The sequence below is a fragment of the Macrobrachium rosenbergii genome, chromosome 8 (genome assembly GCF_040412425.1).
Source record: "Macrobrachium rosenbergii isolate ZJJX-2024 chromosome 8, ASM4041242v1, whole genome shotgun sequence".
NCBI lineage: Eukaryota > Metazoa > Arthropoda > Malacostraca > Decapoda > Palaemonidae > Macrobrachium > Macrobrachium rosenbergii.
In genome coordinates this window covers 14866630-14891194 of record NC_089748.1, presented here as the reverse complement: position 1 = coordinate 14891194, position 24565 = coordinate 14866630, and the positions used below count along the sequence as shown (strand labels likewise).

Genomic DNA, 24565 nt, shown 5'->3' with positions numbered 1-24565 from the left:
GATTTCTAGATTGGACAGTAGGAGCAAAGAAGATGGAAGACTTCAAGGACTTGGACAAGCACTTTGTGGCGGACTTGTTTGGCGTGCTGCCATGCACGGACAAAGCCATCAGGGATGGCTCTTCGGAACTTGCTACCCTTTTCTCTTTAGGGGTTCTGAAGAAGAGAGAGCTTTGGTACTCCACCACCAGAGGAGTCACTCAGTCTCAGAGGTTGGCGTTGTTATTTTCGCTCCTGGACCTGCTTCACCTTTTCCCTCAGTAGATCGTGGAAGAAATCGCTTCGGACCTCCAGAAAAAGTCCACTTAAGGCCTCTTAGCTCAGTCTTCAAAGCGCCCCAAGAGTTCTGCGTCGTTGTCGTTCGTATCTCAGATGGTGTCTCTGCTGCAAGAGCATCCCTTTTGCAGAAACAAGCCTAAGTTTTGCACAATCTAGACCCCACTCCAACATTCAGTTCCCAACTAGAACCATCAAGGGGAGCTCTTCTAAAACATTGCCCAAGAAGTGAACAAGAAGTCCTTCGTGCCCCAGTAGGAGCCAGACTTCTCCATTTTTGGGAGAAGTGGGATCACAGGGGCAGACCAGTGGATCATCAAGATTCTGAAGGAGGGCTACTGCATCCCTTTCATGGAGAACCCTCCTTTGGTCACCTCTCCTATCGTCTTGGCGATCTACTCAGCAGGCTTAGAGAAGCATTCGGCCCTTTTGAAGGAAATAGCTTCCCTCCTTCTGAAGAGAGCCATAGAAGAAGTCGAGGACATCTGCACAGAGGGCGTCTACAGTCGTCTGCTAGTAGTCCCCAAAACATTGGGGGTTGGAGACCAGTCCTAGACATTAGCGCCCTCAATCACTTCGTAAGGAAGACGAAGTTCAAGATGGAAATGAACCGTTCACTCATGGAATCCATTCACCCATGCAATTGGATGATAACGCTGGACATGCAAGACGTACTTACATATCCCCGTCCATCCAGAGTCCAGTAAGTATCTCAGGTTCGTCTTCTAGGGCAGAGTCTTACAGTTTTGGTCCCTCTGCTTTGGCCTCTCCATGGCACCTCAAGTATTTACTCAAGTCCTCTCCCCTCTCGCCAAATGGCTTCACCTGATTGGCATCAACATCAGCCTTTACCTGGATGACCTTCTTCTTCAATCCCCTTCGAAGGAGAAGTGCACGAAGGACCTACAGACCATTCTTTGCCTTACTCAGGAACTAGGAATTCTTTTAAACCTTCAAAAGTCCCAGTTATCGCCGACACAGGAGTTTCTCTCTTTGGGGATGATTCTCAACTCTTGGACTTTTCAGGTTTTCCGTCCCCCAAGAGAATCGCCAACTGCCTCCAGACAATCCGCAGTTTTCTCAACCTCATGTTCGGCACGTCAATGGATGAGCCTACTAGGGACTCTTTTGTCCATCGAGACCTTCATCAAGTTAGGCAGATTGCACACGAGAGTCCTCTAATTCTACCCAAAAGCCAACTGGGACAGGGAAGCCCAACGGGACTCTGTCGTGTTCCCCATCACTCAGGAAATAAAATTGGACCTCCAGTGGTGGCTGTCCGAAGGAAGACTTTCGCAGGGAGAGTCTCTTCGTCCTCTGAGCTCCAACGTAGACTTCTACTCAGATGCCTCGGATCTAGGCTGGGGAGCCCTTATGGGAAATCAGGAAGTTTCCGGGACATGATCCCCAGAAGAATGGAAACTTCATGAATGTCAGGGAGTTAAAGGCCATTCATCTAGGTCTTCAGTACTTCTTGACCATGACTTACAATGAGACAGTGGTAGTCCATGCAGACATCACCACCACACTGTCATATATCTGAAAACGGGGGCCACTCATTGTGGGCACACCAAAATCAAGTGATGCTAGTCACTCAATTTATTCAAGGGAAACTAAATATTCTGGCGGATAAACTTAGCCATCTGATTCCCTAGCATGGATGACAGATACTGTGCTCCAGGACTGTATGCTTTCCTGCCTTTCATTGTGGTGAAGGAAGTGCTGAACAAGTTCTTATCGCACCACATCAGTTCGATAACCCTTGTAGCTCCGTTCTGAGGAATGGTTCCCCAACCTTCTACGTCTCTTGGTAGGCTTCCCGAGGCTGTTTCCCTAAAGACAGTCGCTACTCAACCTCGCTTCAAGAGATACCACCAAAGGTTGTCGTCTCTTGCTCTGATAGGCTTCAGACTTTCAGGAAACTCGTCAGAGGGAAAGGTTTTTCAAGAGCAGCTGCAGAAGCTATTGAAAAGTGCAGACAACAATCTTCTTGTGACACCTACCAGTCAAGTGGACAGTTTTTCATCGGTGGTGCCTCAGACTAAACATCTCATCTTCTGAGACATCTTTGACCCAAATAGTGGACTTCCTCCTTTATCTGAGGACCTCTAGAGGTCTGTCCTCTTCCACCGTTAAAGGATACCAAGCGATGCTTACCTCGGTTTTTAAGCACAGAGGTATGGACCTGTCATCAAACCAGGATCTTAATGACCTCATGAAGTCATTCGACACTTCTAAGCAGAAGAAGGCTGTGCTAAAGTGGCTCACAGGCCCTCCTTTTGAACCTCTTGGTTCCACTTCCCTCAAGAACCTCACTCGGAAGACACTCTTCCTCATTGCTTTGGCGACTGCCAAGCATGTCAGTGAACTGGAAGCTATTGAGAAGAGGATAGGCTTCTCCCAAGGAGATGCAGTGTTCTCTTTCACCCTAGGTTTCCTAGTCAAGAACAAGAATCCTTTGAAGCCCTAGCCTCGTTCCTACCATATTAGGAGTTTAATGGAAATCTTGGGCCCGGAGGGAGAGGAAAGGTTCTTTGCCCAATCAGAGCCCTGAGATATCAACTGTGAAGGATCAAGAAGATCAGAGGACCTTCTAGGAACCTCTGGTGTTCTGTCAAGAATCCTTCTCACCCTCTTTCGAAGAATGCACTGTCGTTCTTCCTAAGGGACCTGATCTTGGAGGCACATTCTCAGATTAAAAAAACGAAACACTTTGCCTGCGTTCAAAGTAAAAGCTCTTGAAGTCCAAGCAGTCACTACCTCTCTTGCCTTCAAGCATAATTTATCCCTTTCGTCCATTCGTCAGTCGAGCTTTTGGAGGTGCAAATCAATCTTTGCGTCTCACTACCTAAAAGAAGAGAAAATTGCAGTACCCAAGGGCCATTGTCAGTGGCTGGCATGGTACTGGGGAAAGAAACATAGGAGAGATTCTTTCTCTCCTCTGTTTCTTCGCCTTGACATAGGGTGCTGAGTTTTTGGTAGCCTGGGGGTTACTTTGTGCTTGGAGTGCCCACCAGTCTTAATGGATGGGTAGTGGTTTTATGTCAGTGTAGGTGACAGCGTTGTCTGGTTGTTTGATTTATTGGTACTGCGCCCAGGCCAAGGGCACTTTTTTAAGTCCGTCTTGTCAGCGATCAGGCCTATCCTGCACTGCAAGACTCCCACTGACGTAGAGGTGGCCCTCAGCTCAACCACCACTCCACTACAGGTTGAGATGAGCATCAACCAGAGGGAGTTTTCACCTGCAGTAGCTCTCTTACCAGGTAAGGAAACGACAGGCATTGTATCAGTGCTATCCATCCTTTCTATTTCAAAGTCATTATCACACCATAATGTTTTGGGGTAGAATATGTCCATTCATCCCACCCCCCTATCAGTGTGGGATTCAGCTAATTACTTGGTAAGTTACTTATATGAAAATGATATTTTTATACAGTAATAAAATTAAAGTTTCATGTATACTTAGCAAGTAATGACAGAATCAGAGCCCTCCCTCCTCCCCTGTCATGGACATAAGGGGACAAGCAGAATGTCGCCACTTGCGAAAGTCGTTATCCACGCACCCATGCAGTGGGTGGAGCCTGTTACCTACACTATGAAATTCAAGCACTACCGCGATTTTTGAATTTAGGGTTGCCGCCCGAGTGAAAGCTATAGCTAAGTAATTACTTGGTAAGTATATATGAAACTTAATTTTAGTATAAAAGTATCATTTCTCTCTAACGTCTGGTATTCATCACCTTGTGACAATTATTCCTTTTCGTATAGCAGCTCGTCCTTTTCCGCCACTTACTTATTTAGAGTGAGTTAGCCTGGTGTTACAGTAGTCAACTTTCGCTTTTCAGTATTCGCCTCTCAGATGCCTTCACAGTTACGTGATGACATCATGCAAGAACCCTCTTGCTTCCCCACCCTCCGTCCAGTATTTACTTCGGCATGCCGTGACATCTTTTCTGACGTGTTTCTCCGTTTACACTTGTGTGTTTCGACCATGATTTGGTTGATTCTCTTTTAGTATTTAAGCAGTGCATAGCTTGCTTTGTTCCATTTTGACTTTCTTTTGCCAAAGATGACCAACCCCATTTAGTTTACTTATACTTCATCTCCTGTTAAAACGAGTAAGAAGTTACACTGATTATGGTAGGCTACATTATCATGAAGTGGAGTCTTTGGGAAGTGGATTATCAGCTGAAGAGAGATGGAAACTATTTAGTGTTATTAACTCTGCTCGTAGCTTGAGCACCATTTTGTGATCGCAACTGTGTTTGCAGAGTGAGCTTTTTATGCTAGCTTTCGGATGCCACTACATCTTTTTCCAGTATTGAAGCTGCTTAGAGCTGAGTTAGGACTTGCATATGATTTTTTTTTATTTCAGTATTATGGTTAGTTGTATTTGCTTTATTTCTCTTAGGGAGGGGCAAACAAGGTTCATTAGAGTAAGTAATATTGGACTTGTGTTGCAGAACCATTGCTCCTTATTGGAAAAGGCTACCCAGAGCTGATCAAGAACCACCTATTTTCAGGCAAAATTGGTGGTATTGTTTTGGGTGTGAGATGCCACAACTCCTCAGTTAAGTAGGTGGTAATATCTTTATGGACCATGTTTAGTTGTGTTTTAGCTCCCATCAGCTCTGCAGGCCTGAGGCACAGAGGCCAAACTTGCCATTCTGCATTGCGCAATCTCAACCAATGGCAATATTCGGAGTCCACGTTCCACCTCCTTGCAGTAGTGGACCCCACCTGATGAAGATCCTCATCTGACAAGAACTTGCCAAGGGATTGTATACATCAGATAAGCAGCGATAAGGATATTTCTAATATCTGATAATTTGGTTATAGGGAAATCTCTTACCCTCCTCCAGCACTCAGTGTTGGAGTCAGCTAAAGATAGAGGGTGAGTTTCACCTCAAAAATAATGATTTTTAGGATAAAATAAATTTTTTAGGTACTTACCTTCTAAAAACACTGATAACTGCCAATTTTAATAGTTCAAACACCAAATTTACCTTAATATTTCACCCTAAAACACTTTAATATAATTTCAAAGTTATCTTACAACAATACCTTTAAAAATATATGGTTTACAGCTATGTATGAAAAGTAATTAAATTACCCCTATATTCAGAGAGAGAGAGAGAGAGAGAGAGAGAGAGAGAGAGAGAGAGAGAGAGAGAGAGAGAGAGAGAGAGAGAGACTGTTTGCCCAGACCCTTCATGTCATTATGTCAAAATGATTGACAGTTAGGGCTACACCCCTCTCCCACTTATCTGCCAGAAAAAGACTGGAAATTTCCACAGAATTATGCAAAAATCTTAGCTAATTTACTAAATTTTCCTAGTTATCAAAATGCAAAAAGTTGTAATTATAGCACGGAAAAAATGAATGACAAGATAACGTCACATTTATCTATCAAGCTATGCAAAACAGATAAACATACATGTTACATATGCATAAAAAATCTCTCTCTCTCTCTCTCTCTCTCTCTCTCTCTCTCTCTCTCTCTTGTCTCAGTCTCAGAGAGAGAGAGAGAGGGAAAAAGAGATACAACTCACCCTTCTGAATCCTGTACACAAAACATCTGAGCTACAAAGTTTGTGATTGGCTATTTCCAACCCTCCCAGCCAATAGCATGTCGTCATGGAAAGAGAGGGCAGCCAGTGGCATAGCTGGCATTCCATCAGTGGCTGTGGGCAGCCCAGGTAGAGCCAAGATATTTTTTGGGGGAGGCCAAAGAAAATTACACAAAGCTAATGTACCAGTTCTGTAATGAGTGAAATATGCTATACTTGAATGTATATATGTGTAACAACCGTTTGGAAACAGATAAGAATATTCCGGGTAGGAATATTACGTAACATACCGATTGGTCTGTCTTCAGAAGGCGATGGGGGGTTCAGCCCTTACTCCACTCCCTGACACTTACTCCACCCTTAGACCTCTCTCTCTCTCTCTCTCTCTCTCTCTCTCTCTCTCTCTCTCTCTCTCTCTCTCTCTCTCTCTCTCTCTCTCTCTCTCTCTCATGTCACAAAGATCTCTTTCGTTCTTGCATTCCACATTAAAGAAATGAAATGGGTCATACAAGGAAAACTCAATCTTTCCTACAAAAATAGATTTATTATTTAAAGCAACCCAACAAGTAATGAACAAACAAAGCAAAGATTAAAATGCATCATAAATGAAATTGTCAAGTAAGAAAACATCTAACTCAAGATTTAGTCTCAGTCCAACTAAAAATCTGATTATGGCTAATAGCCTGCAAATTCAAAAATTCTCACATATTCCATTATAGGCTTTGTAAAGTCTAGTCTCAAGTCTCCCACATAAAATACTAGACATTGCAAAGGTTTGCGTCTGTCTTTCTTTATGATCACACCAACATGATAACATCATGTTATTGCCCACAAAGTCATCATCACAACCACCACAACCATGACATCTGTCGAAAAAAATAAGCACAAAATAATACTCTCCCAAAAATATGCAAGTGCAAAACACAATAATGAAAAGTCTAAAATGCATGAGTAAATAGCATACTGGCAAAATATAGAACACAATAAAATAGAATATTGAAATGGTAAAATGCTACATCCACTTCCCACACAAGTTAAAAAATGTCTTGAAATATGGTAAAAGACCATAAGTCCACAATTCACACAGAAAAACGAAGAGTCTGGACTGTACCTTATTCTGCCAATTCTAAGAGCTTGCCACACTCAAAGATAATGTCTTCACGATCTCACTCTAGTTCCGCTAATGATCGACCGAACTAATTTTTGGGCAGAATTAGACACAAAATCGAGATTCTGTAACACACGAACTCATGTACGCACATAGCAACTTGGTCATATGACTCGGCCAATATCGCGTGTTCATCACATTAACTGCTGAGATGATCAACTATTTGCTGAATGCAACAATTCTGCAAGTGACGAGTTCACGACAGTACCATCTCACTACCAAAATTCTTCCATCACATCTCTGTACCTGCCAATGTTAAAGCGGCCATATTTTCTGAAATATATGCATGTAAATGAAGGAAAATAATGGTATTAGTAATTAGTAAACCTGTACAGTATAGTATTTGAAATTATAGAGCTCAATTTTCAATTAATTTTCAACTCTTAACTATTATGTAAATTTCCTTAATTTCCTCACAACGTTATATTCAACACTAGCCTCATTTCTATTATCAAGTTTTAATTTTCAATTATAGTATAAAAAAAATGTCCTTGTCCTGTAAATAGTATATCAAATAGTGCATGTCATCAATAACACAAAAGACTTATGGCCCCCCAAAATCTATTCAAAATTTCAACCTATCCCATTCCCTCTTCTTCATCTCCTTTCTCCAGAAATTACTGTAACTCCAAGCAATAATAGTAAATTGCATTGCACTTATTCAAAACTGTTACTATATGCAGTTTCAGTAGCTTCATACATAAGTTGATAACATTAAGTTGTATCAAAATATCATGAACCGAAGAGTTAAAGTTTACCTACAAAGGGAATTTCAACTGGGGGGTCCAGTAGGGGAGCCAAGCATCTGACTGGGGGGCCTAGGCCCCCCTGACCCCCCCCATAGCATTGTCACTGGAGGCAGGGGGGTTTGCTACAAGCTCTGTGAGAGACTACTTCCAAATCCTTCAGCCAGTAGCATGTTGTCATGGAGCCTACATCAAAATTATAAAAAAAATTGTAACACATACACATGATGATGGCTTTGTGAACCTCCTGGAGTTTGTTTCATAATTTCTGGATCGGGTCCCGTGTCAGCCGATGAAAAAGTCCATTCAGCACTTATTTCTAGGTAATTCTGTTGCTAGATACCAGAGAAAGCTAAATGAAATGCTGGAGTTACTACCCCCAGAGCGAGCTCCATCAGATGGAGTCGTGTATGGAAAAGGGTGAACTACAAAAACACGGAACCTTATCCTATAGAGATCCCAAGGTCAAAAGTCCCACAGGGAGGTGCCGTTACAAACCCATGCACCACCCGCGGACAGCACACAAAACACCGCTAGCCGCATTCCATTTCAGCAAGCACCATCGTTCACACGTTTTTTCGTTATGCTTTTAATCTTGTGCCTTTTTGCATCATTATGGCTTCCTCACAAGGTCTTTCGTCACCTAAGTTGAGTACCAGTATTTCGTTTTTTAGTTGAGGCGATTGAGGCTCCTTATTTCCCTTTAGTTTAATAATTAAAGGGATTTATAACGCCCGTCTCGATCTCCTCTCACGGCCTCACGTGACCTCCATGCGTGGTTCGTGATCTTGGGTCGCCCTGTTTTTCGATCTTTCTCACGGTTCCTCTTCGTGTTTAGGAGCATTTTCCTTTTCATGAGGTCTAATTAGTGATTTTGATTGATTAACGTTTGTTTCCCTTTGCTTCGAGTTGAGGGCTGGTGTTTAGGCGTCGGGCTTCCCCCTCGAGCCTATTCGCCTTTTATCACTTCATTAACATGCCTTATTTTTGCCCTTCTCTTCTCTTAGCTTCTGGGAATTTTATTTATGTTTGTACTTTTAAGTTTTTTGTTTTCTCTTTAACCCAGTGTTCGGATGCATTTGATATTTGATGATTATCATGGATGTTTCTTTTGTTACGAGGCGGCCATTTCCCTTCACGTCCACATCGTGTTGGGTATGGTCCTCCTCTTGTTTTGTATTGTTATGTTTTTACTTTATTTTATCCTTTTTTATGGGTTGGTGTTAGCTTTGGATTTTCTTTTTGGGGCGTTAGGCTTTTGCCCCCCCTTTTTTCCATGAAAAAAGGGGGGGGGGGGATGGTCGTTCATTCTTTTCGTTCACATGCCCTTCATAAGGTTTTGTGTTCGTTTTTTTCCAATGCGGCGCTTTCCTTAAGTTTTACTAGGGTCTTCTCCTTTTATGTTCCCTTCCCTGTTTCGGCTTTCTGCGTAGGCTAATAAGCCTCTCGTTAAGCTGAAATAGCGAGGGACCTCATGTTGCTTCCCTCTCCCTGTTTCGGCTTTTCGCGTGGGCTAATGAGCCTCTTGGTTAAGCTGGGATAGCGAGGGGCTTCATGTAGCCTACCCTAGTTTGGTATTTACTTAAGGTTAGTTCCAGTTTTTGGTTATGTCGACCCATCCTTTTCCTAGCCTATAGCCTATGCCCCCTTCCTCTGCATTGTTTGGCCTCTCCTTGGTACGGTCCGTGACTTTACCTATTTACCCTCCCTCCTGGGACTGTTGGTGGCCGGGAGGGCTTTCCCCTCTCCTGTCCACCATCTTTGGCCATCTTTATCTCCGTGTTCCCCCCCCCCCCCATGGAGGAGGTTGTCCCTGTTCCTCTCCTGCTTCTCTCGCGTTTGCTGGGTATCGACTCAGTCAGCGAGTGGGCGGGAGGACACGGAACGCGCCAGTTGTGCATTCCCACTCTCTGGTCGTTCTTTTTCGGTTCTTCCTCCGGGGTTTTCATTCCTCCCCTTCATCGTCTTCTCCGGCATGTCGTTTAATTTGGCGACACTCCGGTTCAGTCCCTTCTTCGTTGCCAGTTAGAGCTTTCCGCCTGACTGTCTTCGTGTTGGGCTTTTGGCGTTCCCTGCCCTTAGCTAACTACTGTCTTCTGTCGGAGCGCATTCCTTGCTTCCCGCTCCGGCGAGTTCTAGCGTTTATCGGTCTTCCGTTATCGCTAGTTTCATATTATTTTTAGTTGCTGGGAATGCGCTTTCTCCGGACAGTTTAACCTTCCCATTTCATTTCATTTTGTATCCGTCACTTACTTTAAGGCATGTTACTCCGGCTAGTTCCGGTAAATTTATTTTGTTTTATTTATTATTTTTGTTTTTGTTTTGTTTGTATGAGTTTTTTTACCCGGTTACCTCCCGGATCATTCCGGCTGGTTTCACGGCCTTGTTTAATACTGTGTTGCTCCGGCACACTACTCCGGCACCTTACACAGTGTACTCATAATCTCATACTCTTACAGGTGGTACGCTGCCAAGAAGAAGGGTGCTCGCAGCCCTCCATCAGGCCAGCGGCCCGAAGTTTGTCGGTCTCACTCCGGATGTGCGGTCCACGTAGGGGATCTTATTGTTTGGCACCCTGACGGATGTGATGTTTGCTACGCTCTTTTACGAGCAGGCTATCGATGATTCGGTAGGTGATCATGCATCTTTCCTTCTTAGCCAACTATAATGTTTACATTTTATCGATTCCCTCCGCCTTAGCCGGTAAAACCGCAATAATGTTTTTCTTCCGGCAGGCTGACCGCAAGTCTCGTGATTCTTCGCTTCAGGCCCTTAAAGTCTGGGTTAGCGGCTTTGGGCGTAACGTAGGAGCTGGCAATCCCTACATACTCTCGAAGGACATTTGTAATGTCCTTTTTCCCGGCGCTTGGATCACAGCTTCTGTCACCGGCGAGGTTGCTGCTCCGTTGATTGCCGGGATTCGGGAGTTGACCCAGCCCTCTCCAGACAGTTCGGCTTTGGCGGCGGCGCTCAGAAGACGCTTGGCGGAACTTCGATCTCGGCCTTGAGTCTCCGAGCATTATCCCGGGCATCAGGCAGGTAAGGGGGTAAGTGAGGCAGGTTCTTCACTGTTTAACTCTCCTTCTTCCTCTGTTGCTTCTTTTAAAGGCTTCTCTAAATCTTCATACCTTTCGGGCACGTCTGGGTCTATTGCCCCGAAGGTGAAGTCCGTTAAAAAGAAAACCTTACCTACTCCGGCAGGCCGATATGGGGTCCCTCCGGCGGCGGCACGGACGACAAGCCCCGTTCCGTCGACGAGTACAGCCTCCCCTTCCGGGTCCCAAGCGGAGCCTCAATCACGTCAGGTAGTTCCCCCTCCTCCTTCTTTGGATACGTTTCATTTCTTTGAACAATTCCTGGAAAGAATCGGCGCGAGATTTGAGAAGATCGGCCGAGGGTAGACAACAAGCTGTCTGGTCTTGCTTCTTCTTTTCAGTCTCTTTTCGAAGAAGGTGGAATCTCAACAAGGTTCTCGTTCTAGGTCTCATTCTGTTCCTGACCCTTCCACTCTCCCTCCCTTTGATCTAGGGAATCCTTGGCGTCTCGCCCTTTATGCTCCAGTACGAAGGTACTCTTACCATAGAGGGTTTAGGCATGAGGAGAGTGGAAGAGTTGGAGTTCTATCCTCCGGACCTGACATCTCCCTACAATGGTTTTGCCAGGCTGAAGGGAGAGGTTTGGAACAGGTCTGATAAAGTCCCTAAGGAGACGGTCATCTATCCTAGGGACCAAGCCCAGTCGTCTTTGATGAGGACCCTTACGGAGTGGCAAGCGGAGAACACTAGGCTTACACTAGCTAAGGGAGTGTTCACTATTTTCACTCTCAGTGATGTTCTCCTTCTCCCTTGCACTTGAAAGTGGCCTCCTGACTAGCCAGGCTTGCTTGAAGGTAAACCCCTTCCTCATCTCCGTGAGACGGACCCTACATCTCTCGTCTTTCCCGGAGGCACGAATTCTGGAAGGAGCCCCTAATACGTTCACGGTGACTCGGCTTGACCCAGACTGCGCCTCTGATCTGTTCAGTGAGCAGCTCCTAAGATCCCGGAGACGCTCTTGAAAACAGAGGCTGATACTAAGGAAAGGCTCGCCAGGTCTTTGAACTCTTTGGCTTTAGCGGAAGCAACTTCTTTGGTTTACAGGAAGATCCATTATTCCAGGTCTTGTGAAATCTCTCTTGGCGAGTTTTCAACAAGACCTGTTTGACTTTATGACTGCCTGACTGGCCTGCCGGAAGCACATCTTTTCAGCAGCCACAGTTCGGCATGAACCAAATAAGCTTCTTAAGAGTTCGATCTGGGGAGCTAATCTTTTCCCACACGAAGAAGTTGATGCAGTCTTATCTGAGGCAGCTAGGGTCAATCAGAGCCTCCGTTCCCGTTGGGGTCTGCCCTATAAAAGGAAACAGTCTGATCTTGCCAGCCCTCCCACAAAGTCCAGTAAGAAATTTAAACACTTCAAACGTCTTCCAGCTCAATCCTTGGTTCAGGTTCCTTTACAAAGTCAGCCTTCGACCTCTTCCTCCCATCCTCCTCCTCAGTATGTCCTGGTAAACCCGGCACATCAGTCTTTGGCTGCTCCCTCCTATGTCTCCTCCCCAGCTTTCAATCCTGCATATGAAAGTCAGGGAAATTTCGCTCAGACAATCAACCAGAGGCAATAAGCCCCGTGGCCGCTCGGGGAAGGAGCCCCGGCTCCTCTCCCAGGAACAGGGAGGTAGAGGCTCCAGAGGGGAAGCAAACACAGGACCGATGACATACATCCTGTGGGCGGGAGGCTGTACCATTTTCGAGCTCGGTGGACCTTCTGTCCCTGGGCTCAGAGTATAGTTTCCAAGGGCCTAGGCTGGAGTTGGATCGACAAACCCCTCCACCAGTCAAGTTTTATCAGGCTACGACCAAGGATCTCGAGGACTTTGTGGAGGATCTCCTACAGAAACAGGCTATAAGGAAAGTGAGGTCTCTGAAGTTCCAAGGCAGGCTCTTCAGTGTTCCCAAGAAAGGTTCCAACAAACGGAGAGTAATTCTGGACTTGTCCCGTCTGAATTCCTACATTCGTTGCGACAAGTTTCGGATGCTTACTGTCTCCCAAGTTCGGACCCTACTGCCCGTGGAGCCGTAACCACCTCTCTAGATCTTTCCGATGCCTATTATCACGTCCCGGTTGAGAAGGTTCTCCCCCTTTCTGGGGTTCAGGCTCGGAAGGCAGGCATATTCCTTCAAGGTGATGCCTTTCGGCCTCAACATAGCCCCAAGGATTTTTACCAAGTTGACAGACACGCGGTCGTACAGCAACTCCGATCTCAAGGGATTACGCTGGCGCGTATCTCGGCGACTGGATCATCTGGGCATCCAGCGTCGAGGAATGCCGGAGAGTTACATCCGTGGTGGTCGACTTTCTAGAATCCTTGGGCTTTCGTGTAAACAGGAGAAGTCCCGCCTGGTTCCGAGCAGTTGTTTTCAATGGCTAGGAATCCAGTGGGATCTAATTCTCACAAGCTCTCTCTTCCTCCTCCCAAGAGGAAGGAGATAGCCAAACAACCAGACAGTTTCTCAAATCCAAAAGGGCCTCTCGGCGGACCCAAGAACGAGTCTTGGGCTCCCTTCAGTTCGCCGGTGACAGACCTGTTGCTGAAAGTGAAACTGAAGGATATCAACAGAGTGTGGCGGAGTCGGGCAAATATCAGTCTCAGGGACAAGGTGTCTCTGATCCCCCACATCTTGAAGAAGCGACTCCGTCCTTGGTCGACTGTCAAGAGCCTGTCCAAGTCAGTCCCCCTTCAATTTCCTCCTCCGGCGTTGGTTATCCACACAGACGCCTCCCTAAGCGGGTGGGGAGGATATTCTCAACACCAAGAAGTACAGGGGACTTGGTCCCTCATGTTCCGCCAGTTCCATATAAATGTTCTGGAGGCCATGGCGGTCTTCCTTACCTTGAAGAAGCTTCTTCCCCCCAAGAAGATTCACATAAGACTGGTTCTGGACAGCGCCACGGTAGTCCACTGCATAAACAGGGGAGGTTCAAAATCGAGCAGGATCAACCAGGTAATGATTGCACTTTTCTCCTTGGCCTGCAAGAACAAGTGGCACCTATCTGCCACCCATCTTGCAGGGGTCCGAACGTCGTAGCAGATTCTCTCTCCAGGACAACTCCTCGAGTCGGAGTGGTCCTAGACAGGGGCTCGTTCAATTGGATCTGCCAACTAGTTCCGGGTCTGGAGGTAGATTTGTTTGCAACCAAGCTCAACAACAAGCTCCCTCATTACGTAGCTCCCAACCTGGACCCTCAAGCTCTTTTCACGGACGCAATGTCATTGGATTGGAACAGGTGGAAGGTGATCTATCTGTTCCCTCCAGTGAACTTGTTGTTGAAAGTCCTTCACAAACTGAGGACGTTCAAGGGTCAAGTAGCTCTAGTGGCTCCCTACTGGCCAAAGAGCAGCTGGTTTCCTCTTCTACTAGAACTGAAACTTCGCCACATCCGAATCCCCAGTCCGAAACTAACACAAGTAGTACAAACTCAGACTGTGTCAGCTTCCTCAAAAATCCAAAATGCCCTGGCTTTGTGGACTTTATGAAGTTTGCGGCTCAAAGGGATGCTAACGTTGATCCTGTCAATACCATGTTCTTGGAATCAGATAAGCGGGTCTCCACTCTTCGTCAGTACGACTCAGCAATTAAGAAACTAGCACTCTTTTAAGAGAATCTGAGGCTACAATAATGACCATAAATTTAGCAATCTCCTTTTTTAGATCACTGTTTGAGAAAGGTTTAGCCGCTAGTACTGTTACTACAGTCAAGTCGGCTCTACGAAAAGTGTTCTTGTATGGTTTCAAAATTGACCTCACAGACCCTTACTTTTCTTCCATCCCTAAAGCATGTGCACGTCTGAGGCCAGTAATCCGTCCACATACGGTTTCCTGGTTTCTAAATGACGTGTTGAAGTTAGCCTCAGATATCGATAATCAGTCCTGCCCCTACCTTTCCTTGTTGAGGAAAATGTTGTTCTTAGTTAGCCTGGCTTCGGGTGCTAGAATTTCAGAGCTGTCTGCACTCTCTAGGGAACCCAACCACGTCGACTTCCTTCCATCAGGGGAGGTTTTGCTGATTCCTCACCCTACCTTCCTGGCCAAAAATGAAGATCAGCATAGGTGGTCGCCTTGGAAAATTCTCCCTCTGCCTCTAGACCTGTCCCTGTGCCCAGTTCATACTTTGAGGGCTTATTTAGACAGGTCCTCTCACATCTCTTCTGGGCCTCTCTTTATCAGGGAAGGAGGGGTAATCTCTCTATGTCTGCTATTAGACAACAGATCCTTTACTTTATCATGCAGGCTAACCTGACTCAGTCCCAAAGTTCATGATATTAGAGCTGTGGCCACCTCCATTAATTACTTTCATTACATGAATTTCACGGATCTTACCAGGTACACGGTTGGAAGTCACCCTTGGTTTTCAAACGTCACTATTTGAAATCCTTAGAAGCTCTTAAATTCTCAGCAGTCGCGGCAGGGAACGTTGTCCCTCCCTCTGGTTCCCTTTCTGATTCCTAGTCATTTCCTCCTCCACTGCCTCAGTTATCCCCTTACGGTCATCTCAGTCAGGCTTGCCTTGACTTCTCACCTGGCTGTGTTATCCATGTGTTTGTCTAAATGACACATTTAAGTTACAAGGTTTTCAATATTGTATAGTTATTTTGTTTATGTATATTTTTCACATTGTCATGTTAATTTTAAGCTAACATCAGTTTCTTTTGTACATTATTGTTATTGTTACTAGTGATTAAAAAGTTTCTTTTTGGACCTTCGGTCTTCTGTTCCCCTTAGAATTTTTATCTCTTTAGTTCAAGAATAATGTTTATTTCTCTGTTAATTTTTCATCGGCTGACACGGGACCCGATCCAGAAAAGGGATTTTGACGAAGGAAAAATCTATTTCTGGAGAGGGGACCGTGTCACCCGATGACCCACCTCCATCATGTGTCATGTCCCTCCCATAGTAAACATCATTCTGGTGGGGTGATGCTTTCATGGAATGCGGCTAGCGGTGTTTTGTGTGCTGTCATGAGTGGTGCATGGGTTTGTGTGGCACCTCCCTGTGGGACTTTTGACCTTGGGATCTCTATAGGATAAGGTTCCGTGTTTTTGTAGTTCACCCTTTTCCATACACGACTCCATCTGATGGAGCTCGCTCTGGGGTAGTAACTCCAGCATTTCATTTAGCTTTCTCTGGTATCTAGCAACGGAATTACCTAGAAATAAGTGCTGAATGGACTTTTTCATCGGGTGACACGGTCCCCTCTCCAGAAATAGATTTTTCCTTCGTCAAAATCCCTTTTTAATGATATAATATTTCATATTTCATTAAAGGACATATAAAGTAGAGAGAGAGAGAGAGAGAGAGAGAGAGAGAGAGAGAACTGATAATGCATTTACATGTATGCCTTAAACTATCATCCTAAAACATTGTACAGTAATATTTTGATATTTCAATATCACTTTATTGTCATTTTAATATAATTTCAATATCACTTTAAGATCATTTCACTAAGGAGGCCCCTCTTATGCTGAGGGGGCAAGAGAACCAGTTTATTACCAGCGCAAAGCTTAAAAACCTGTTTCTTTCCCAAGGCTTTCATAATTCTCTCTCTCTCTCTCTCTCTCTCTCTCTCTCTCTCTCTCTCTCTCTCTCTCTCTCTCTCTCTCTCTCTCTCTCTCTCTCGCTGAGTTAAGAAATACGTGTATTTTAATATGCATTGAAAAAATACATTTTATAGATATCTTGATATGTTTACATCAATAATATTTGAAAATTTTAGTAAATAATTTTTTTATCATGAAAAATGTATTTAGTCATGAAAATAACATGAAAATACAGTAGTTAGTGAATATTGCTCGACAAAAAAATCCGCGAATTACTGAATTTTCCAGGAATAATCTGGAGATAAGTTCCACAGAAAAATCTGCAAATAGGTGAAGCCGCAAATCCTGAACCGCGAATAGGCAGGTGTCGACTGTATTTTGAATATAAGAAATTTGTGCGTCATGAGAAGATCTGCAAGAACTGTGCATATAAACAGTCTCAAGTTTAATCTCCACTTACATCTCTTATGATGAAGGGGAACAGTAACCTTTTAGAGGCTAAAGAACTCAGTATTTTTATAATATAAAGTACATGCAAAAACTAAAGAAGAGTCTTCGTTTCCTTAATAGACATGCAAAACTACACAAGAAGAGTGTTTTTGTTTCCTCTTATTTATCAGAATGTGATTGTTTTTTGTATCCCAATAATGATATCTTAATACTGTTTTGTCCTTAGTTTTCAGTTGCATGTTTGTAGTCACCAGGGTGACAGGGTGTGTGGTGCCCTCCTATAGGTCTCAGCGTATTAAACTTATATATTCAGCAGCTTCTTTCAAAATGTAAAAGTGGCTTTAGTTTTCCTGCTTATCCAAAAAGGGGACTTTATTTAGTGTCCATATGTTCAAAGGATGGTTACTTTCTTGTCTGTGCATTAAGCATCCCAGAATATTTTTGTTTTGTCTGGTTAAGTAGGATGCACCAATTCTTGGTACTCTTGTCTTGGTTTATTTATTACTCTCTTAGGTGTTCACCAAGGTACTGATTCTTGGGCTATTACCACTCTCTCTGGTGTTCACCAAGAGTCATTCTAGAGATGTTCACACTCTTCAGGTGTTCATTCTGGTGGCATTGGTAGGTGACTTCTCCGGTTGGGGTGAAAATCTGAGCTTTCAGGCCCAGTGGGAGAAGGCCAATTTAACTGGTCATAGACGTATGCACATTACACACTTGCCTATTTAACTGTTAGTGCCTTACAGGCAGTTCAGGATCCATTCTCTTCAGGTACAGCTGAACACTTGTAGTCAGCTGCAACCCAGCGAGGCAGCTATCCAGTTGCTTTCTCCAGAGATTCTGCTTTTCACAACTACATCAGAATAGCAGTAGGGAGCCCACTTGTTCAAATTCCATGCTGTAGGGACTTGGTCCTCCAGGAGAGATAACTACATGAAAATCATTTGGAACTGAAGGCAGTAATTCTAGGTTTGAAGGTCTTCATCCACCATTAAGAGGGGAAAATAGTTGGAATCATGCCTGATAATTTGACCACGATGTCATACCTAAAGATCCAATTGGGCAAGAAACTGGGGATCTGGTGTCATTTGGCACTGACAGTTTTCACATGGGAAGATGCCACTGAGATACAGATTGTGAGTTTCATTTTTGAAAAAAACAATGTGATCACAGACAATCTCAATCACATTCTTTCAAGATTTTGCTGTGCACTTCTGGATCCAGCGTCTTGGAAGATAGATGCTTTAATGCATCCCTGGGATATTTTAGAAGTTTGCATCCTCCTGTCATGTTGCATGATCAGGCTAGTGTAGACAGATCTTGAATTACAATGGGTCTGTCTATGACTCTAGTGGCTCTTCCATTTTAAGTCCATCAAATTTTTTTTTTTTATATTCAGTAAATTACAGTATAAGCAAAACTTTGTTATAGGCTTTTATGTCAGATGATCTGGCCAGATGGGAGGCTACAAGTGTTGTGAATAGCTTAAGGTAAGCCAAGCCAGGCTAAGCTGTGTTTTGCAGGTGAGGTATTTTTTTTTTACTGAGGATTTTTCCACATGAATTTTTCAGAATGTAACTGTTGTTTGTAATACAGCGTCTGTACTAACTGAGTGAGTTCCTGCCTGTCAGTCCTCTGAATTTCTTGTAGCTCAGTGATCAGATGACATAAACAGTGAGACTGATTGCTACCTGAGATTTTGGGAGATGCTGATTGCTGTTGCCTTCTTATGTAACAGGAGCTGAAGTGTCTGGGATGGTTTAGTGATTACAAAGATGGCTAATTAATAGTCATGAGTTTTTCAGAAATTTGTTTTGTAAATATTGTTGATACCTTATGCTTAAACAGCCATTGTGATAAGAGTTGTTTATTTATTATTTGCTTTACTTTAACTTTGATGTGAAGAAATTAACCTTAAATGAAGTAAGGGGTTGAGGAGTGCTTTACAACAAATATGAAACTAATTTTTTCAAAGTGAAAATTATGTGAATTTTGTATCATTTGATAGATAATGATGATACATACATTTTATCTTTTCAGTCCAGCAGTCAAGTTTTTATGGTTACACCAGCATGTTGCCAAAACGTTATACTCAGGCAGTCATGACAGGAGAGAGTGAGTACTTGGGTAGTGATATTTACTGGTAATCAAGGGTGCTATTATTTTAAAGGTAATATCTAATGCCATATGCTGTACAGCTTTTCCTAAACAAGCAGATGACTTTTAATTTGTTCATAACAAAAGATGTTGTCCTTAAGGTTGTCAGTGGAACCTAAGGAAGAGTGAATATCCTTGTTGTTAAACTTGGGGAGAGTAACACTTTTTTCATTGTCATGATTTGCATGCATGAAGCAGTCTATTCAGAATGTTGATTCTTTTCTTCATCTTTTGTTCTATCTTGAATGCCTTTATAACAAATTACATACATTTTTTGGCCTTCTCAGTTTTTAATAATTTTAGCTCTTATGTACTCCATTTGATGGCATGTAAGACTTAAGAATGCAAAAGATCTACTTCTTTTTCAGAAAAGTTTATAATGTAATTAAGGATTTAATGTTTACAGAAATGTGCAGCACATTTTAAGAGAAAAAAGTAAATAAAACATTAAAAAAAGAACAGCAGAAAATTTTTTTTATTAGTAATACTACTTTAATACTATAATATGGGATAATTTGTGATTTTAAAGAAAAGTGTCTTTTTATATATTAATACACAAAGTGATATCCGATTTAGAGCATCACAAGAGAAGAAAATGTTTTTAATCACAATACTGTAATACTGATGATGATAATGAGAAAGATAAAAAGCTGAAAAACATTCTCATACCAGTTGATGTTAGGAGAAAAAGACGCATCAAGTTAAATTACTGTTTTTGTTGTCATCTTTTGTACATAATGTATTTTTGGGGGACTATGATAGCTCTTCCTGTCATCTTTAGACTGTCCTTGTGATATGATTTTCAGTCTTGCTTGTATGTTCTAGTCCCTGATCTCATCCACAGTCAGTTGTATCCTCCACATAGTCCTCATTAATCCTTTACCTTCTTTCAATTTAGGGATTTCCAGTAATCCTTTTCTTGCTGTCCTTAAGCTGTGATGGCTGGTTTGACCTTTTGGCCAAATATAATATGTCTGACACTTTTAGAAGTAATTTGTTTCTGGTGTTAATTGGCTGACGATTTTGTTTTCCCTCCGTTGTTGGTATAGTCAACCCCGTGGATTTGCCGGGGATGCGTACCACAACCCCCCCTCGAATAGTTGAAATCTGCCAACAGTTAACACCCCCCTCTAAAAATGCTTATAACTGCCTATCTTGAAGGGACAAATAACTAATGTGTACTGCAAATATCATCCTACATTAAATATACCTTAAATCATTATCATATTACTGTATTAATCTTTGAAATTATATTATTAATATCATTTCAAAGTCATCTTAAACATTAGTATCCTTAAAAGTATACTGTATATATACATACTTCAAACCCCTCCAGCCAAAACAGAGAGAGAGAGATAGAGTTAACACCGCAACTTATATTCAGCCAGCCTTGTGCTGGCATGGTCAAAAAAGAGTGAGAGAGAGAGAGAGAGTTTATCTCTTTAATCTCTCGAGGAATGTTAATCCATTTCTCTTTACTACCTTCTGGTCACACCCTATACTGTATGTATACTACACATGACTGACAACAACAAAATTTGTTTGTTTTTTGTCTTCCAAAGTTGTACAGTATTACCTTTACTACACATTCTTAAAACACTATGAACACACACACACACACACAAACAGTGTGAATATGTGTTAATACCAATTGGTTAAAGAGACTCAAATTAGCAGTATATTTTCATGAGCGATAGAGAGAGAGACCACCAAATGGCAACATTCATTTGATCACCCAGTGGCAGTGTTGTCTACCATTGCTGTCAAATTACTGTATTTGACATATTTGACAGGTACACCCTCCCCCCCTCTCTCCAAAGCTTTCAGGAAAAGATAGGGAAATAGATGAGTTAAAAGAATTTATATTGAACTTCTCTTAAATGAATTGATATTTTGCTGTTTACATTAATATTGATATTTGAAAATTAGTAAGTCATTGATTTATCATACAAACATAAACATACATAAATATTATATATCCATAAAAATTCTCTCATCTGAGAGAGAGAGAGAGAGAGGGAGAGAAGGGTGGAACTAAGTAACTTTTTATCTATCTATCCATTTCTCACATTTTACCCTTTGGAGAGAGAGAGAGAAAATGAGAAAGAAAGGAAGAGAGAAATTGATTTGACCACGGAGTGGCAACATCTACCCTTGTGGCCAGAAATGTCAGTTAATTTGACATATTTGACAGGCTAAACCCCCTTCCCCTCACCCGAAACTTTTCAGGAGAAGACAAGGGAAAGAATTTATATTGAAATAAAATCTTACTAATTCACTATATTTTGTTTACATTAATATTAATATTTGAAAATTAATATTAATATTTATATTAATATTAATATTTGAAAATGAGTAATATTAATATTATTTGAAAATTAGTACAGTAAGTCATTTATTTATCATACAGAACAAATAAATATATGTATGCATAAAAATTCTCTCATCTCGTAAGAGAGAGAAACTGAGAAAGGAAGGGAGAGAGAGAGGGAATTATTGTTTTTATTATTTAGTATTATTTAATCTTATTAAACTTAATATTTGAAAACTAGTATTGTACTGTAAATCATTATTTTATCATAAATTGTATATGTAGGTACAGTACAGTATTTATATGAAAATATCGGCAATTGCTCTAAGAAAAAATCCACGAATGGGTGAGTTTTCCCATGAATAATTTGTAGATAGGTTCAAGTACCCCTTTTATTACCCTGCATTTTTGGGGGTTGTTAGTTTATTATACAGTACTAATTTGCTTTCTTTGGAATTCAACGTATGATTTTCATCCCAAAAGTGTATAGCTTATACGTTATTTCTATCGTATCTAGAGTTATGGTGATCAGGTCCTGGATAACAGCATTCCGTCAGCTGCCTAGCTTTCAGCTCCAGTGGAATAAGATGCCTCCTTTAGTACTTAGAAATGTATATCTCATAGAGAAATGTTGAAACAATCTGCTTTGCAAGATGGATTCACCAGGGGGAACTGTATCTGGGGAAAAAAACATGACAGTAGACCAGTATTTTGGTATTTTAGACTTGTTTTGAAAGTTTGTAAAACTTGTTGGGACTGACATCATAGAAGTAGGATGTCTTCTTACATCCCTGGGACAGCCGGGGATGTAATTCTATCTTTCATTTTGCAGCAGGCAGGCATAATTTTGGATAAGTTTTAAGGAATGCGCCAGTGCCATAAGGTCCCATTATAAAGTAGATGAGCATTACTACCGTATGATTTAAGGGATTTGCTTCAAATTTTTACCACTTATTAAAGAACTAATAGTGAAAATACATGCATGAGGAAATCACAAAATTCGGCCTCTTAAGTTTATAAATTTTACAGTAAAAAAAAAAATCATTTTTCAAAAATAATATACTGTACATAAATAAAAGTTGCAGTCAAAAGCAGTCTTCTTTTTGTGAGACCAAAGATATGCAGTCACTACCCAACTTACGAATGAGTTACGTTTTGGACAGCCGCAGTATCTTGAATTGTTTGTAGGTTGGTTTTTAAGGTAGAGTGCATAATTTTTTTTGATGTTTACATCCCCGAGTTAACTCGGGAGTCATAGATAAGACTATTTTCACTGTATTTTTAAATCATGCAGTATTATAAAGAATTAATTTAGATTTAGAAAGGTAAAAAGAAGAAGAAAAAATTTAGATTCATACTCATACAACATTCAAAATTTAATATTTTCCATGCTTTGAAAGTTATCAACTTAGAGAGAATTTCGCAGGTGCAGCATCTGACATTGGAAGTTCACAAAGTAAACAATGAACACCACCATCTGTATTGACAAAAATACATAGTAAACATCTCCAGTGGAGAGAGGAAATATAGAAAACAGGAATTCATTAAAGAACGAGTTAAATCGGGAAGATAGAAATAAATAGGAATACATGGTAGTTAATCATGAGAATACTCGGGATAATTAGGGAAAGGGTTAAAGGAACAGGTTCTTCTTCTTGTTCATGTTCTTTTGTTCTTTGCAAAAATTTTTACTAGCAGAATAGGCACGCAGAGCAAAATCTGAACTTAAGGGTGGCAAAGGGGAGCGCTCCAAACACAAGTTTAACTTGTGACCCTGTCTGTGCGTATCTCTGAATGTTTGTAACAAGAATGTTCATAAGACTGTATACTAGTTATACTACATGCTGTGAAAGTTTAATTTAATTGTGTTCAGTCTTCTTCGAGGTATGTTCATTTACTTTTCTGAAATACTGCATGAGTTTTGAGAAAATGGGAAAAAACAATTTTTTTTTTTATTTTTTAGTAACTATAAAATTTGATAGTTAGAAAGCTGATTTTTAAAGTAAACATATTTCTTCATATAAGAAATATCCACTGGAATTTATAAAATAATCGGATGAAAAGAAATCCATCTCCTCTTTGCTCCTATTATAACAGAAAAAATTGTACTGTACTCAGAAATCACTAAAAGACTGGGCGTGACATGACTAGCAAAGTACAACGTGTCACCACATGATGTGCCCAAAGGAAATGTTGCGATATACTTAAATATATTTTTATTTGTGACTAGACACCCTGTAAAGATATCCTTAGAAAATAAAACATAATAATAATTCTATTTTTACCATTTGTCAAAAATATAAATTGACTTGAAAATGATTTTATTTACAACAACAAATTTCATAAACATGAATGGTAATGAGGAAGATTGCTATATATATATATATATATATATATATATATATATATATATATATATATATATATATATATATATATATATATATATATATATATATATATGTATACCTTAGTTTTACCAGACCACTGAGCTGATTAACAGCTCTCCTAGGGCTGGCCCGAAAGATTAGACTTATTTTACGTGGCTAAGAACCAATTGGTTACTTAGCAGCGGGACCTACAGCTTATTGTGGAATCCGAACCACATTATAGCGAGAAATTAATTTCTATCACCAGAAATAAATTCCTCTAACTCTTCATCAGCCGGTCGGTGGAATTGAACTCCGGCCCATCGAGCGACAGTCTGAAGCTCAACCGATTCAGCCAAGGGAGAGATGGAAGATTGCTATGCATTTGCATATGTGTATATAGCATGTTGATTTACATATCAGGGTTATCTTAGTGTAGAACTACAAAACTCTAAGAATAATTTAAAACAAAAAATTGTATGTAAATTGTTTGGCACAGTACATGTGTGGTGCCACTTTGATGAGTGCCAAGAGGAATGGAAATTTTGAGCAAGTTACAGTACTCGGATTGTATATTATCTTCACTGCTATCACTAGAGAAAATAGAGATATTTTAGAGGGTAATGCAAGTACTGTATCAGTTATTTTAACTAAACGGGATTGAAAAATTATTTACAAGTTTTGTGATAATTTGTTTCTTACTGGGTGATAAAAGCTATGAACAAAATTGTCAATAAACCCATATAACACATTTTTTTGAGCAATAATACTTCAGGATATGTTTGTTTGGACATCAAATAGTCTAAAACTGTCAATAACTAAATTTTGATCATTCCTTGAAATATGAAGATCAGCATGCCCCTTAAGGAGCCAGGAGGTGGTTTT

At 41.4% G+C, this 24565-nt stretch overlaps 1 protein-coding gene across 3 annotated transcripts in view; it reads left to right on the top strand.

Annotated features, from left to right (window-relative positions):
- Ent3 (equilibrative nucleoside transporter 3) overlaps positions 1-24565 on the top strand; it is a 147287-nt gene that overhangs the window by 23324 nt on the left and 99398 nt on the right. For all 3 annotated transcript variants that reach the window (XM_067107325.1, XM_067107323.1, XM_067107324.1), the window contains exon 6: positions 18884-18958. In XM_067107325.1, the coding sequence (XP_066963426.1) occupies positions 18884-18958 (75 nt within the window). The remainder of the gene's footprint in view (positions 1-18883; positions 18959-24565) is intronic.